The 17,809-nt window shown below is 41.7% G+C and overlaps 1 protein-coding gene across 1 annotated transcript in view; it reads left to right on the forward strand.

The window, feature by feature from the left end:
- TTN (titin) overlaps window positions 1-17,809 on the forward strand; it is a 241,675-nt gene that overhangs the window by 195,909 nt on the left and 27,957 nt on the right. Inside the window, exons 276-277 of the mRNA XM_085065641.1 lie at window positions 13-17,118; window positions 17,443-17,739. Coding sequence (XP_084921767.1) covers window positions 13-17,118; window positions 17,443-17,739 — 17,403 coding nt within the window. The remainder of the gene's footprint in view (window positions 1-12; window positions 17,119-17,442; window positions 17,740-17,809) is intronic.

Below are 17,809 nucleotides of genomic sequence, written 5' to 3' on the forward strand. Positions count from 1 at the left end.
CTTGCTTTTCAGACCCACCAGGTCCACCTTCAAATCCAAGAGTGACTGATACCACAAAGACAAGTGCATCTTTGGCCTGGGGCAAGCCTCACTATGATGGTGGCCTTGACATCACTGGTTATATAGTGGAGCATCAAAAAGAAGGAGAAGATGAATGGGTGAAAGACACAATAGGAACTGCTTTAAGAATTACTCAGTTTGTTGTAGCTCATCTGCAGACAGGGGCAAAGTATAATTTCAGAATCTCTGCCATGAATGCTGCAGGTGTCGGTGAACCAGCAATAATTCCAAGTGTGGAAATCAAAGACCGAGAAGAGATTCCTGACTTTGAACTAGATGCTGAGCTAAGAAGAACGCTTGTTGTTAGAGCTGGATTAACTATTCGGATTTTTGTACCAATTAAAGGGCGTCCAACTCCAGAAGTTACATGGACAAAAGATGATGTTTCACTTAAAGGACGTGCCAGTATTGAAAACACCGACTCTTTTACACTCTTGATTGTCACAGAGTGCACCAGATACGATGCAGGAAAATATGTTATGACTCTTGAAAATGCTGCTGGTAAGAAGACTGGCTTTGTGAATGTAAAAGTCTTGGATACACCAGGTCCACCAATAAACCTTAAGCCTAGAGAAATAACCAAAGACAGCATCACCCTCCAATGGGATATGCCTCTGGTAGATGGAGGTTCTCGTATAACAAACTATATTGTTGAGAAACGTGAATCAACTCGGAAGGCATATGCAACAGTCACGACCAACTGCCAGAAGTGTTCCTTCAGGGTTCCTAATTTGGCTGAGGGGTCTGAATACTATTTCAGAGTACTGGCTGAAAATGAGTATGGTATTGGTGAACCAGCTGAAACTACAGAACCAGTAAAAGCTTCTGAGGCCCCATCCCCACCTGAGAGCCTTAATATTATGGATGTAACACGGAACTCAGTTAGCCTAGCTTGGCCAAAACCAGAACACGATGGTGGCAGCAAGATCACTGGGTATGTAATTGAAGCACAGAGAAAAGGAACCAACCAGTGGGCACACATCACCACTGTAAAAACACTGGACTGTGTAGTAAAGAATCTAACTGAAAATGAAGAGTATACTTTCCAGGTTATGGCAGTTAACAGTGCTGGAAGAAGTGCCCCAAGAGAAAGCAGACCAGTCATTATCAAGGAGCAAACAATGCTACCAGAGTTTGACCTCCGTGGTCTTTACCAGAAAACAGTCATTGCCAAAGCTGGTGACAATATCAAGATTGAAATCCCTGTACTTGGTCGTCCAAGGCCTACTGTGACTTGGAAGAAAGAAGACCAGGTACTTAAGCAAACACAAAGGGTAAATTATGAAAATACTGCAACTGCCACTATACTGACCATCAATGAATGTGTTCGAAGTGATAGTGGTCAATATCCACTCTCAGCTAAAAATATTGTTGGAGAAGTTAGTGAAGTAATCACAGTTCAGGTTCATGACATTCCTGGACCACCTACTGGACCAATCAAATTTGAAGAAATTTCATGTGATTTCCTAACATTCTCGTGGGAGCCGCCTTTGAATGATGGTGGTGTACCAATAAGTAACTATGTTGTAGAAATGCGTCAGACTGACAGTACCACGTGGACTGAATTGGCAACTACAGTGATACGTACTATGTTTAAAGCCACTCGTCTTACTACTGGAGTTGAGTATCAGTTCCGCGTTAAAGCTCAAAACAGATATGGAATTGGTCCAGCCATCACTTCAGAGTCTGTAGTTGCCAACTACCCATTCAAGGTACCTGGGCCTCCTGGCACTCCTCAGGTGATTGCAGTCACCAAAGAAACCATGACTATCAGCTGGAATGAGCCAGTTACTGATGGTGGAAGCCCCATACTGGGATATCACATTGAAAGAAAGGAGCGAAATAGCATTGTTTGGCAGACTGTGAGTAAAATGTTGGTGTCAGGCAATATCTTTAAATCAACTGGACTTACAGATGGCATTGCATACGAATTCCGTGTTATAGCACAAAATCTGGCTGGGAAGAGTAAGCCAAGCAAGCCATCTGAGCCTGTGTTTGCCCTGGACCCAATAGATCCACCTGGTAAGCCAATACCTCTGAACATTACAAGACATGCAGTTACACTGAAGTGGACTAAACCAGAATATAATGGAGGTTTTAAGATAACTGGCTACACTGTTGAAAAAAGAGACCTTCCTAATGGCCGTTGGCTGAAGGCTAACTTCAGCAATATACTAGAGACTGAATTCACTGTAAGTGGTTTGACAGAAGATGCTGCCTATGAATTCCGTGTGATTGCTAGGAATGCTGCTGGAGCTGTTAGTCAGCCCTCAGAGCCATCAGATGCAATCACTTGCAGAGATGACATTGAAGCACCAAGGATAAAAGTAGATGCTAAATACAAGGACACCATAGTGCTGAAAGCAGGTGAAGTTTTCAGACTTGAGGCTGATGTTTCAGGTCGCCCTCCACCAACTATGACATGGACAAAGGGAGAAAAAGAACTTGAAGACACAGCAAAATTAGAAATAAAAATAGCAGATTTCTCTACCATTCTCATCAATAAAGATTCCTCAAGAAGAGATGGTGGTGCTTATACACTTACTGCAACAAACCCTGGTGGATTTGCCAAGCATATCTTCAATGTGAAAGTTCTTGATAGACCTGGTCCCCCAGAAGGGCCTTTGGCTGTGTCTGAAGTCACTGCAGAAAAATGTGTGCTGTCATGGCTACCCCCACTGGATGATGGAGGAGCAAAGATTGACCATTATGTGGTTGAAAAACGTGAAACAAGTAGATTGGCATGGACAGCTGTAGCCACAGAAGTTCCAGTGACTAAACTGAAGGTTACTAAACTGTTGAAGGGCAATGAGTACGTATTCCGAGTTATGGCTGTTAACAAATATGGAGTTGGTGAGCCTCTGGAATCAGAGCCCATTCTTGCAGTAAATCCTTATGTTCCACCTGATCCACCTAAAACACCTGAAGTTACAGCAATTACAAAGGATTCTATGGTAGTCTGTTGGGGCCATCCTGATTCTGATGGTGGTAGCCCAATAACTAACTATATTGTGGAACGTCGAGACAAGACGGGTCTACGGTGGGTGAAATGTAACAAAAGGGTTGTTACTGACTTACGCTTTAAAGTGTCTGGACTGACGGAAGGCCATGAATATGAATACAGAGTCATGGCAGAAAATGCTGCTGGTGTCAGTGAGCCAAGCCCAACCAGTCCGTTCTATAAAGCCTGTGATACTGTATTTAAGCCTGGTCCCCCAGGTAATCCTCGTGTTTTGGATAGCAGCAAGTCCTCAATTACAATAGCATGGAACAAACCAATATATGATGGTGGTTCAGAGATCACAGGTTACATGGTTGAGATCGCATTACCTGAAGAAGATGAGTGGAAGATTGTAACTCCACCAATGGGTCTAAAGGCCACTTCATTTACCATCACTGACTTGAAAGAAAATCAAGAGTATAAAATACGGATATATGCTATGAACTCTGAAGGTCTTGGGGAACCTGCTCTTGTTCCTGGCACTCCAAAAGCTGAAGAAAGGATGCTACCTCCAGAGATTGAACTTGATGCAGAACTACGTAAAGTTGTAACTATTAGAGCTTGCTGTACTCTAAGACTCTTTGTCCCAATTAAAGGAAGACCAGCACCTGAAGTAAAATGGGCAAGAGAACATGGGGAATCTTTGGATAGAGCTAGCATTGAATCAACAAGCTCTTACACTTTACTTATTGTTGAAAACGTAAATAGATTTGATAGTGGCAAATACATACTGACAGTTGAAAACAGCTCAGGTAGTAAGTCAGCATTTGTGAATGTCAGAGTTCTTGATACTCCAGGGGCACCTCAAGATTTGAAAATAAAAGAAGTTACAAAATCTTCAGTTACACTGACATGGGAGCCTCCTCTCATAGATGGTGGCTCTAAAATAAAAAATTACATTGTTGAAAAGCGTGAATCAACAAGAAAAGCTTATTCAACTGTTAATGCCAATTGCCACAAGACCAGCTGGAAAGTTGATTCACTGCAAGAAGGCTGCAATTACTACTTCAGAGTCCTAGCTGAAAATGAGTATGGAATAGGCCTTCCAGTTGAAACTTCGGAATCCATAAAAGTATCAGAAAGACCACTTCCACCAGGGAAAATAACTTTGTTGGATGTGACAAGAAATAGCGTATCCTTATCTTGGGAAAAACCCGAACATGATGGTGGTAGCAGAATTCTTGGCTATATTGTAGAAATGCAGAGCAAAGGCAGTGAAAAGTGGTCAACCTGTGCTACAGTAAAAGTTACTGAAGCCACTATCACGGGATTGATCCAAGGTGAAGAATACACCTTCCGTGTTTCAGCCCAGAATGAGAAAGGCATCAGTGATCCTCGCCAGCTGGGTATACCAGTTGTTGCAAAAGATCTTGTGATCCCACCAGCTTTCAAACTACTCTTTACCACTTTCAGTGTTCTAGCAGGAGAGGACTTAAAGGTTGATGTTCCTTTCGTTGGTCGGCCCAAACCGGCAGTACTTTGGCAGAAAGATAATGTGGCATTGAAGCAGACTACAAGAGTAAATGCAGAAAGCTCAGAAAACAACACAGTATTAACAATAAAAGAAGCATGCAGAGAAGATGTGGGAACATATTTAGTTAAGCTTACAAACTCTGCTGGTGAAGCAACTGAGAACCTAAATATTGTTGTCCTTGACAAACCAGGACCTCCAACTGGACCAGTAAAAGTAGATGAAGTAACAGCAGATAGTATTACCATTTCCTGGGAACCACCCAAGTATGATGGTGGTAGCTCTATCAATAATTACATTGTAGAGAGAAGAGACACTTCCACCACTACTTGGCACATTGTGTCAGCTACTGTTGCGAGAACAACTATAAAAGCATGTCGTTTAAAGACTGGCTGTGAATATCAGTTCAGAATCGCAGCTGAGAACAGATACGGGAAGAGTACATATCTCACTTCAGAGTCAATTGTAGCCCAATACCCATTTAAAGTTCCCGGCCCACCTGGAACTCCTTTTGTAACAAATGTCTCAAAGGACAGCATGGTGGTACAATGGAATGAACCAGTCAATGATGGCGGTAGCAGGATCATTGGGTATCACTTGGAGCGCAAAGAAAGAAACAGCATTCTGTGGGCTAAACTGAATAAAACACCTATTCCAGATACCAAATTTAAGACAACTGGCCTTGAGGAAGGTCTTGAATATGAATTCAGAGTCTATGCAGAAAATATAGTGGGAATTGGAAAGGCAAGTAGAGGATCTGAATGCTACACTGCACGTGACCCGTGTGACCCTCCAGGCCGTCCAGAACCTGTAATTGTCACAAGAAGCTCAGTAACACTTCAGTGGAAGAAACCTATATATGATGGTGGAAGTAAGATCACGGGCTATGTTGTTGAAAAGAAGGAATTACCTGATGGCCGTTGGATGAAAGCAAGCTTTACAAATGTCATTGATACTCAATTTGAAGTAACTGGTCTAGTTGAAAACCAGAGATACGAGTTCCGTGTTATAGCACGAAATGCTGCAGGCATTTTCAGTGACCCATCTGAGAGCTCAGGGGCAATTACAGCAAGAGATGAAGTAGAACCACCTCAAATAAGTATGGATCCAAAATTCAGAGACACTATTGTAGTGCATGCTGGTGAGTCATTCAAGCTTGATGCTGATGTTCATGGCAAACCAATACCTTCCATTCAGTGGTTAAAAGGTGATCGTGAGCTGACAAGCACTGCTCATATGGAAATAAAAAGTACTGATTTTGCAACAAGCCTTAGTGTGAAGGAAGCCACAAGAGTTGACAGTGGGCAGTATGTACTACTGGCAAAGAATGTTGCAGGTGAAAAGAAGGTTCCTGTTAACGTCAAAGTTCTTGATAGACCTGGACCACCAGAAGGACCTGTTGAGATTACAGGTGTGACAGCTGAAAAATGTACACTGTCATGGAAACCTCCGCTACAAGATGGTGGTAGTGATATTTCACACTACGTTGTAGAAAAAAGGGAAACCAGTCGCTTGGTGTGGACCATCGTTGACTCAAATGTGCAAACCCTGAGTTGCAAAGTTACAAAACTTCTAGAAGGAAATGAGTATGTTTTCCGCATCGTGGCAGTAAATAAATACGGTGTTGGTGAGCCTCTTGAGTCTGACCCAGTAGTTGCAAAGAACCCGTTTGTAGTGCCACTTCCTCCAAAGGCTCCAGAAGTTACAGCAGTTACCAAGGATTCTATGATCGTTGTATGGGAAAGGCCAGCCTCAGATGGAGGCAGTGAAATCCTAGGCTACGTCCTTGAAAAACGAGATAAGGAAGGTATTCGCTGGACAAGATGTAACAAACGCCTGATAAGTGAACTGCGATACAGAGTGACTGGTCTTATAGAAAATCATGATTATGAGTACAGAGTTTCAGCTGAAAATGCTGCTGGTCTTAGTGAGCCAAGTCCACCCTCTGCTTACTACAAAGCATGTGATCCTATTTTCAAGCCAGGTCCTCCCAATAATCCCAAAGTTACAGATGTTACAAGATCTTCAGTTTTTCTTTCATGGGGTAAACCTATTTATGATGGTGGCTCTGAAATTCAGGGATACATTGTGGAAAAATGTGATGTAAGTGATGGTGAATGGGCCATTTGTACCCCTCCAACTGGAATTAAGAGTACTCATATGGAAGTAGAAAAATTAGTGGAAAAACACGAATACAAATTCCGCATATGCGCAGTTAACAAAGCAGGAGTTGGAGACCATGCAGACGTTCCTGGTTCTGTTATTGTAGAAGAAAAGATGGAGGCACCAGACCTTGACCTGGACATGGAATTAAGGAAGATTGTAAATGTGAGGGCAGGAGGTTCCTTAAGATTGTTTGTTCCCATCAGAGGTCGTCCAACACCTGAAGTAAAATGGGGTAAAGTAGAGGGTGACATCAGAGAGGCAGCTATTATTGATACCACTAGTAGCTTTACTTCCCTTGTGCTAGATAATGTTAACAGATTTGATTCTGGAAAGTATACTCTGACCTTGGAAAACAGCAGTGGAACAAAGTCTGCCTTTGTCAGTGTAAGAGTACTGGATACCCCAAGTGCACCTGTTAATTTAAAAATCAGAGAGGTCACTAAAGACTCTGTTTCGCTTTCATGGGAGCCTCCTCTCTTGGATGGTGGAGCAAAAATAAAGAATTTCATTATTGAAAAGCGTGAAGCAACAAGAAAAGCATATGCAGCTGTTGTAACAAACTGCCACAAGACTTCATGGAAAGTAGATCAACTTCAGGAGGGCTGCTATTACTTCTTCAGAGTCTCTGCTGAGAATGAATATGGAATTGGCCTCCCTGCAGAAACCAGTGACCCAATTAAAGTTGCTGAAGTTCCACAGCCTCCTGGGAAAATAACAGTGGATGATGTCACAAGAAACAGTGTCTCACTGAGCTGGGCAAAACCTGAACATGATGGTGGTAGCAAAATCATACAATATATTGTTGAAATGCAAGCAAAGGGTAGTGAGAAGTGGTCAGAGTGTGCTCGTGTTAAAACACTTGAAGCAGTTGTTACTAATCTAACTCAAGGGGAAGAATATCTTTTTAGAGTAATGGCAGTAAATGAAAAGGGCAAGAGTGATCCTAGAGCACTTGCAGTTCCAATAGTTGCCAAAGACTTGGTGATTGAACCTGATGTAAGACCTGCTTTCCACAGTTACAGTGTTCAGGTGGGACAGGACCTGAAAGTAGAAATACCAATTGCAGGTCGACCTAAACCAACTGTTACCTGGGTAAAAGATGGCCAGCCATTACGGCAGACAACAAGAGTCAATGTTAGCGATTCAGCTGATCTCACTATATTGAACCTTAAGGAAACCAGCAAAGAAGACAGTGGCACTTACGAAATCACTGTGGCTAATGTTGTTGGGCAAAAGTCTGCCACTGTTGAAATCATTACTCTAGACAAACCTGACCCTCCAGTTGGGCCTGTGAAGTTTGATGAAATAAGTGCAGAAAGTATTACCCTATCATGGAATCCCCCAGCATACACAGGCGGCTGCCAAATCACCAACTATGTTGTTCACAAGAGAGATACAACAACCACTGTATGGGAAACTGTTTCAGCTACTGTTGCAAGAACTACACTGAAGGTGACTAAACTGAAAACTGGTTCAGAATACCAGTTCAGAATATTTGCTGAGAACAGGTATGGACAGAGTTTTGGACTGGACTCTGCACCAGTTGTAGCACAGTATCCCTACAAGGAACCAGGACCTCCTGGCACACCATTTGTGACAACAGTTACAAAAGACTCCATGGTCGTACAGTGGCATGAACCAATAAATGATGGTGGCAGTAAAGTGCTGGGCTACCATCTTGAGAGAAAGGAGAAAAACAGCATTCTGTGGACTAAAGTAAACAAGACTATTATTCAGGATACAAGTTTTAAGACAAATAACCTTGAAGAAGGAATTGAATATGAGTTTAGAGTTTCTGCAGAAAATATTGTTGGTGTAGGCAGAACAAGTAAAGTTTCTGAGTGCTATGTAGCTCGTGATCCATGTGATCCTCCAGGTCGCCCAGAAGCTATAATAATAAAAAGAAGCGCTATTACTCTACAGTGGACCAAACCTGAATACGATGGTGGAAGTAAGGTTACTGGTTATATTGTAGAGAAACGTGACTTACCAGATGGTCGCTGGATGAAAGCCAGCTTCACAAATATCATTGAAACTCAGTTCACTGTAACAGGACTTACTGAAGACCAAAGATACGAATTTAGAGTAATTGCAAAGAATGCTGCAGGTGCAATAAGCAAACCTTCTGACAGTACAGGACCAATAACAGCAAGGGATGAAGTTGAACTTCCACGAATTTCAATGGATCCGAAGTACAGAGAAACTATTGTTGTAAATGCTGGTGAAACATTCAGACTAGAGGCCGATGTTCATGGAAAGCCACTACCAACCATTAAGTGGTACAAAGGAGATAAAGAGCTTGAGGACACTGCTAGATATGAAATTAAGAACACAGATTTCAGTGCATTAATAATTGTAAAAGATGCTATTAGAGTTGATGGTGGACAGTTCATTCTAGAAGCCTCTAATGTTGCAGGAACAAAGACAGTAACAGTAAACGTAAAAGTCTTGGACAGGCCAGGACCTCCAGAGGGCCCAGTCCAAGTGACAGGAGTTACAGCTGAAAAATGTTCATTGGCATGGGGTCCTCCTCTTCATGATGGGGGAAGTGATATTTCTCATTACATTGTAGAGAAGAGAGAAACTAGCCGCCTGGCATGGACTGTGGTTGCTCCAGAGGTTTTACCTACAATGCTGAAAGTCACAAAGCTCTTGGAAGGAAATGAATATGTCTTCCGTATCATGGCAGTTAACAAATATGGGGTTGGTGAGCCATTAGAATCTGTGCCAGTAATGATGAGAAATCCATTTGTGGTTCCTGGACCACCAAAGGCCTTGGAAATTACCAACATCACCAAGGATTCTATGACTGTCTGCTGGAGCCGGCCAGATAGTGATGGAGGTAGTGAAATCGTAGGTTACATTGTAGAAAAGAGAGACCGAGCAGGCATCAGATGGATAAAATGCAATAAACGCCGAATCACCGATTTGCGATTAAGAGTTACAGGATTAACAGAGGATCATGAATATGAATTCAGAGTTTCTGCTGAAAATGCTGCTGGAGTCGGTGAACCAAGCCAAGTTTCTCCGTACTTTAAAGCTTGTGACCCGATGTTCAAGCCTGGCCCACCTACAAATGCCCATGTTGTGGATACCACCAAAAGTTCAGTTACACTTGGCTGGAGTAAACCTATTTATGATGGTGGTTGTGAAATCCAGGGATACCTTGTAGAAATCTGTAAAGCAGATGAAGATGAATGGTCCCTTGTTACTCCACAGACAGGTATACGTGCCACTCGATTTGAGATCAAAAAGCTAACTGAACATCAAGAATACAAACTACGAGTGTGTGCTCTCAACAAGATTGGTGTGGGAGAGGCTGCATCAGTTCCTGGTACTATTAAACCAGAAGACAAACTTGAAGCTCCAGAACTTGATATTGATTCAGAGCTAAGGAAAGGCATAGTGGTCAGAGCTGGTGGGTCTGCTAGGATTCACATACCATTCAGGGGACGACCAACACCTGATATCACATGGTCCCGAGAAGAAGGTGAATTCTCAGAAAAAGTTCAGATTGATAAAGGCATAAACTACACACAACTTTCAATTGACAATTGTGATAGAAATGATGCTGGAAAGTATATCCTTAAGTTAGAGAACAGCAGTGGTTCTAAATCTGCATTTGTTACAGTAAAAGTCTTGGACACACCAGGACCCCCACAAAATTTAGTGGTAAAGGACATAAAGAAGGATTCTGCTGTATTATCTTGGGAACCACCTATTATTGATGGTGGTGCAAAGGTAAAGAACTATGTAATAGACAAGCGTGAGTCAACCAGGAAGGCATTTGCAAATGTAAGTGCTAAGTGTGGCAAGACAAGTTTTAAAGTTGAAAATCTTACAGAAGGAGCAATTTATTACTTCAGAGTTATGGCTGAAAATGAATATGGAATTGGTGTTCCAGTTGAAACCAGGGATGCTGTCAAAGCCTCAGAGCCACCTCTGCCTCCCGGGAAAGTAACACTCACTGATGTGACTCAGAGAACTGCATCGTTTACATGGGAAAAACCTGAACATGATGGAGGTAGCAGAATTTTGGGATACCTTGTTGAAATGTTGCCTAAAGGATCAGAAAAATGGAGTGTTGTTAGTGAGACCAAAACATGTAATGCAGAGGTGTCTGGTTTGAGTTCAGGACAGGAATATCAGTTCCGTGTGATTGCCTACAATGAAAAAGGCAAAAGTGATCCCAGAGCACTTGGAATTCCTGTGATAGCTAAAGACTTGACTATTGAGCCAAGTTTCAAACTGATGTTTAATACATACAGTGTACAGGCTGGAGAAGATCTGAAGGTAGAAGTACCATTTATAGGTAGACCCAAACCTACTATTACTTGGACAAAAGATGAGCAGCCACTGAAACAGACAACCAGATTAAATATTGAGAATACAACAACATCAACTATTTTACATATTAAAGAAAGCAACAAGGAAGACTTTGGTAAATATACAGTAACAGCAACAAACACAGCAGGTACAGCAACAGAGAACCTGAGCATAATTGTATTAGAAAAGCCTGGCCCACCACGAGGACCTGTACGCTTTGACGAAGTTAGTGCGGACTTTGTTGTTTTATCATGGGATCCACCTGATTATACTGGTGGCTGTCAGATAAGCAACTATATAGTAGAAAAGCGTGACACAAGCACTACCACATGGAACATTGTGTCAGCAACTGTCGCAAGAACAACTATCAAAGCAACAAAACTTAAAACAGGTACTGAATACCAGTTCAGGATTTCTGCTGAAAATAGATATGGAAAGAGCTCTCCTTTGGCTTCTAAATCAATTGTTGTACAGTACCCCTACAAGGTGCCTGGACCACCTGGAACCCCATTTGTTACAGCAACATCCAAGGATCATATGATTGTACAATGGCATGAACCAGTTAATGATGGAGGAAGCAAAATTCTTGGCTACCACCTTGAGCGTAAAGATAAAAACAGCATTCTTTGGACAAAACTGAACAAGTCACTTATTGTGGACACCAAATATAAAACCGATGGCCTTGAAGAAGGTCTTGAATATGAGTTCAGAGTTTCTGCTGAAAACATTGTTGGCATTGGCAAAGTCAGCAAAGTGTCAGAACTGTATGTTGCCCGAGATCCTTGTGACCCACCTGGCCGCCCAGAGGCCATTGTTGTTACAAGAAATAATATCACACTGAAGTGGAAAAAGCCAGAATATGATGGTGGAAGCAAAATAACTGGTTATATTGTAGAAAAGAAAGAACTGCCAGATGGTCGCTGGATGAAAGCCAGCTTTACAAATGTGTTGGAAACAGAATTTACAGTAAGTGGTCTTGTTGAAAACCAACGATATGAATTCAGAGTAATTGCAAGAAATGCAGCAGGTTGCTTCAGTGAACCATCTGAAAGTACAGGGCCTATTACTGCCAGGGATGAAATTGAAGCACCAGGAGCTTCATTGGATCCTAAATACAGAGATGTCATTGTTGTTCATGCTGGAGAAACCTTTGTTCTTGAAGCTGATATCCACGGCAAACCTATTCCTGATGTTACATGGTCAAAAGATGGTAAAGACCTTGAAGAAACAACTGCAAGAATGGAAATTAAATCTACCATTGAGAAAACAACTCTCACTGTCAAAGACTGTATAAGAGTAGATGGAGGTCACTATACTCTTAACCTCAAAAATGTTGGTGGCACCAAGTCTATACCAATCACTGTAAAAGTGCTTGACAGACCAGGACCTCCAGAAGGACCTTTGAACGTTACAGGTGTCACTGCAGAAAAATGCTACTTAGCATGGTCTCCACCTTCACATGATGGTGGTTCTAATATTTCCCATTATATCATTGAGAAGAGAGAGACAAGCAGGCTTTCATGGACACAAGTAGCAACAGATGTCCAGGCTCTTAACCACAAAGTAACCAAACTCCTTCCTGGCAATGAATACATTTTCCGTGTTATGGCAGTGAATAAATACGGAATTGGAGAGCCCTTGGAATCTGAACCAGTTGTGGCTCGTAATCCATACAAACCCCCTGGTCCTCCTTCAACACCTGAAGTTTCAGCAATCACAAAAGATTCTATGGTGGTAACATGGGGTCGCCCAGAAGACAATGGGGGAGCTGAAATTGAAGGTTACATACTTGAAAAACGAGACAAAGATGGTATCAGGTGGACCAAATGCAATAAGAAAAGGCTGACAGACTTGCGATTGAGAGTAACAGGTCTAACTGATGGGCATTTCTATGAATTTAGAGTGTCTGCTGAAAATGCTGCAGGGGTAGGGGAACCCAGTGCGCCATCCATTTTCTATCGTGCTTGTGATGTATTATATCCACCAGGCCCACCTACCAATCCAAAGGTTACAGACACTTCCAGGTCATCAGTTTCCCTTGCCTGGAGTAAGCCCATTTATGATGGTGGTGCTCCAGTTAAAGGATATGTAGTAGAAGTAAAAGAGGCTGCAGCTGATGAATGGACTACCTGCACCCCACCATCAGGCCTACAAGCAAAACAGTTCACCGTGACAAAACTAAAGGAGAACCAGGAGTATAACTTCCGTATATGTGCCATCAACTCAGAAGGAGTAGGAGAACCTGCAACTATACCTGGTGCTGTCTTAGCAGAGGACAAGCTTGAACCTCCTGAAATTGAACTTGATGCAGATCTCCGAAAAGTAGTCACTGTACGTGCCAGTGGTACTTTACGCCTGTTTGTCACCATCAAAGGAAGACCAGAACCTGAAGTTAAATGGGAGAAAGCAGAAGGAACAATTACTGAGCGAGCTCAGATTGAAGTCACCAGTTCCTACACAATGCTGGTCATTGACAATGTCAATAGATTTGACAGTGGTAGATACAATCTTACTTTAGAGAACAACAGTGGCAAAAAATCAGCTTTTGTTAATGTCAGAGTGCTTGATACACCTAGTGCCCCTCTAAACCTGACAGTCAGAGAAGTGAAAAAAGATTTTGTAACATTAGCCTGGGAACCACCACTTATTGATGGTGGAGCTAAAATTACCCACTATGTAGTTGAAAAGCGAGAATCCACAAGAAAGGCATATGCCACAGTTACTAGCAACTGTACTAAGAATTCCTTCAAGATTACTCAGCTACAAGAAGGATGTAGTTATTATTTCCGTGTTCTCGCTGTAAATGAATATGGGGCTGGTTTACCAGCAGAAACTGCTGATCCAATTAAGGTGTCTGAACCACCTTCTCCACCTTCAAAGGTCATTCTTGTTGATGTGACTCGCAATTCTGCTTCAATTAAATGGGAAAAGCCAGAGAGTGATGGCGGTAGTAAAATTACTGGTTATGTAGTAGAAATGCAAACTAAAGGAAGTACAAAATGGAGTGCATGTACACAGGTGAAAACACTGGAAGCAACAATAACAGGCTTAAGTATGGGAGAAGAGTACAGTTTCAGAGTGATTGCTGTTAACGAAAAAGGAAAAAGTGATCCAAGAGAACTTGGTGTCCCAGTCATTGCCAAAGATATTGAAATCCAGCCATCTGTTGAGTTGCTTTTTAACACATTCACGGTGAAAGCTGGAGATGATCTTAAGATTGACATTCCATTCAGAGGGCGACCTCTTCCCACTGTCACCTGGAAGAAGGATGGGAATCCCTTAAAAGAGACAACCAGGGTAAATGTTCAGACATCAAAGACTTTAACTTCACTGTCCATCAAGGAAGCTTCAAATGAAGATCTGGGACATTATGAATTACAGCTTTCAAATACTGCCGGATCAACAACAGCTTCTTTAACTGTAGTTGTCCTTGACAGACCAGGACCACCAACTGATGTTAAAATTGATGAAGTTAGTGCTGATAGTGTAACTCTATCTTGGAAACCTCCAGCATATGATGGTGGATGTCATATTAGCAATTACATTGTGGAGAAGAGAGATACTACCACAACAACCTGGGACGTAGTATCTGCAGCAGTTGCAAGAACATCAATTAAGGTATCTCGACTCACCACTGGATCTGAATATCAGTTCCGTGTTTGTGCAGAAAACCGCTACGGGAAAAGCACTTACACTAATTCTCCTTCTGTTGTGGCAGAGTATCCATTTAAGCCTCCAGGTCCACCTGGAACTCCTCGTGTGGCACATGCAACTAAATCTTTCATGATTGTAACTTGGCAGGTACCAGTTAATGATGGAGGGAGCGTAGTACTAGGATATCACTTGGAGCATAAAGAAAGAAGCAGCATTCTTTGGACAAAAGTCAACAAGAGCCTCATAACTGACACACAAATGAAAGTTACAGGTCTTGATGAAGGACTGATGTATGAATATCGTGTGTATGCAGAAAACATTGCTGGAATAGGCAAATGCAGTAAAGCATGTGAACCAGTTGCTGCAAGAGATCCATGTGATCCTCCTGGTCAGCCAGAAGTTACTAATATTACAAGAACATCTGTCTCACTGAAGTGGACTAAACCAGAATATGATGGTGGAGCTAAAGTTACAGGATATATTATTGAGCGCAGAGAACTACCAGATGGCCGTTGGCTAAAATGTAATTTTACTAATGTGCAAGAAACATACTTTGATGTTGGTGGACTTACAGAAGACCAGCGTTATGAATTCCGTGTGATTGCAAAGAATGCTGCTGGACTCTTCAGTCAGCCATCTGAATCAACTGGACCTGTGACTGTGAAAGATGATGTAGAGGCTCCAAGAATTATGATGGATGCCAAATTCAGGGATGTTGTAGTTGTGAAAGCTGGAGAAGTGTTTAAAGTCAATGCTGATGTTGCAGGACGGCCAATACCAGTGATTTCATGGACAAAGGATGGCAAGGAGCTTGAAGGAAAAGCTAGAGTTGAAATAGTCTCAACAGATTTCACTACTGCAATAACAATTAAGGACTGTATCCGAGGTGATTCAGGACAGTATGTACTAACATTACAGAATGTTGCCGGAACAAAATCTTTGGCAATTAATTGCAAAGTACTGGATAGACCTGGCCCACCTGCAGGTCCATTAGAAATAAATGGCCTTACTGCTGAAAAGTGCCATTTATCATGGGGACCCCCTCAAGAAAACGGCGGTGCAGATATTGATTATTATATTGTGGAAAAACGTGAGACCAGCAGAATTGCATGGACACTTTGTGAAGGAGAGCTTAAAACAACATCTTGTAAAGTGACAAAGTTACTGAAGGGCAATGAGTATATTTTCAGAGTGATGGGAGTTAACAAATACGGCGTTGGTGAACCCCTAGAAAGTATTGCTGTCAAAGCCCTAGACCCATTTACAGTTCCAAGTCCACCTACATCTTTAGAGATCACCAGTGTGAGCAAAGATTCAATAACTCTGTGCTGGGCAAGACCTGAGTCTGATGGAGGCAGTGAGATCTCTGGCTATGTAATTGAAAGGCGTGAGAAAACCAGCCTAAGATGGATTCGAGTAAACAAAAAGCCAGTTTATGATTTAAGAGTGAAATCATCAGGTCTCCGTGAGGGATGTGAATATGAATTCCGGGTTTATGCAGAAAATGCTGCTGGCCTCAGTCTCCCAAGTGAAACCACACCATTGATTAAGGCAGAAGATCCAATCTTCTTGCCATCGCCCCCATCTAAACCCAAGATTATGGATTCTACAAGGTCAAATATCACAATTAGTTGGACAAAGCCACTGTTTGATGGAGGTGCTCCAGTAACAGGATACACAGTTGAATACAAGAAAACTGATGAAACTGACTGGACAACAGCTATTCAGAATTTAAGAGGCACAGAATATACCATAACCGGATTAACATCAGGCTCTGAATATGTTTTTAGAGTGAAATCCATTAACAAAATGGGTGTCAGTGAACCAAGTGATGTCTCAGAACCTCAGATGGCAAAAGAAAGAGAGGAAGAACCTGCCTTTGATATTGACAGTGAAATGCGGAAGACTTTAATTGTAAAGGCTGGTGGATCGTTCACAATGACTGTTCCTTTCCGAGGCAAACCAGTCCCAAATGTAACATGGAACAAAGCAGACACTGATCTCCGTACACGTGCAAGCATTGACACTTCAAGTAATTGTACATCTCTTACTATTGAAAAAGCAACAAGAAATGACTCTGGAAAATACACATTAACATTGCAAAACATCCTGAACACTACCACCTTGACTTTAATTGTCAAAGTTCTTGACACTCCTGGCCCACCATCTAATATTGCAGCAAAAGATGTCACTAAAGAATCTGCTGTGTTATCTTGGGATGTTCCTGAAAATGATGGTGGAGCACCGGTAAAGAACTATGTAATTGAAAAACGAGAAGCTAGCAAAAAAGCATGGGTCACTGTGACAAACAACTGCCATCGCTTGTCCTACAAAGTGACTGGTTTGCAAGAAGGTGCCATTTACTACTTCCGTGTCTCTGGAGAAAATGAATATGGTGTTGGAGTGCCTTCTGAGACCAAAGAGGGAACAAAAATAACAGGTATGTTTTATTAATGAAAAATTTTTTAATACCTAAATCAATATATGTTTTAAAGTGTTTACTTAAAAACAGTGTGAAACATTTAAAATCTGCATGCAGTAAAGTAGATCCTTTTTTGTAGGTATTTCTGTGGTTTCACAAATGAAAAAGAGCTAAGTGCTAACTTGACTTTTAAATTACTCTTGCATTTTACTTAAAATATTTTTAATATACAAATTTGTTTAAAAACACATTTTCTTGATCCAGATTGTGTTCATTTGTAATTGCTAATATAAAAAGTAAATACCTTCTATATTGTTTAACCTGTTGCACTTTTTTTCTCAGAAAAACCCAGCCCACCAGAAAAGCTAGGAGTAACAAATGTCACAAAGGACAGTGTTTCTCTTTCATGGCTAAAACCAGAACATGATGGTGGAAGCAGAATTGTGAGCTACCTCGTTGAAGCTCTTGAGAAAGGACAGCAAAAATGGGTTAAGTGTGCAGTGGTAAAGACAACCCATCATGTTGTCCATGGTCTTAAGGAGAACGTTGACTATTTCTTCAGGGTGTCTGCAGAAAACCAAGCTGGTTTAAGTGATCCTAAGGAACTACTGCTCCCTGTTACAGTTAAAGAACATTTAGGTATGCTTCTTAACATGAAACAAAAGTTGATACATTCAATTACATTCATATTTTAAAAGATAGAACATTC

The sequence above is a fragment of the Lichenostomus cassidix genome, chromosome 7 (genome assembly GCF_008360975.1).
Source record: "Lichenostomus cassidix isolate B80296 chromosome 7, HeHo_3.0, whole genome shotgun sequence".
NCBI lineage: Eukaryota > Metazoa > Chordata > Aves > Passeriformes > Meliphagidae > Lichenostomus > Lichenostomus cassidix.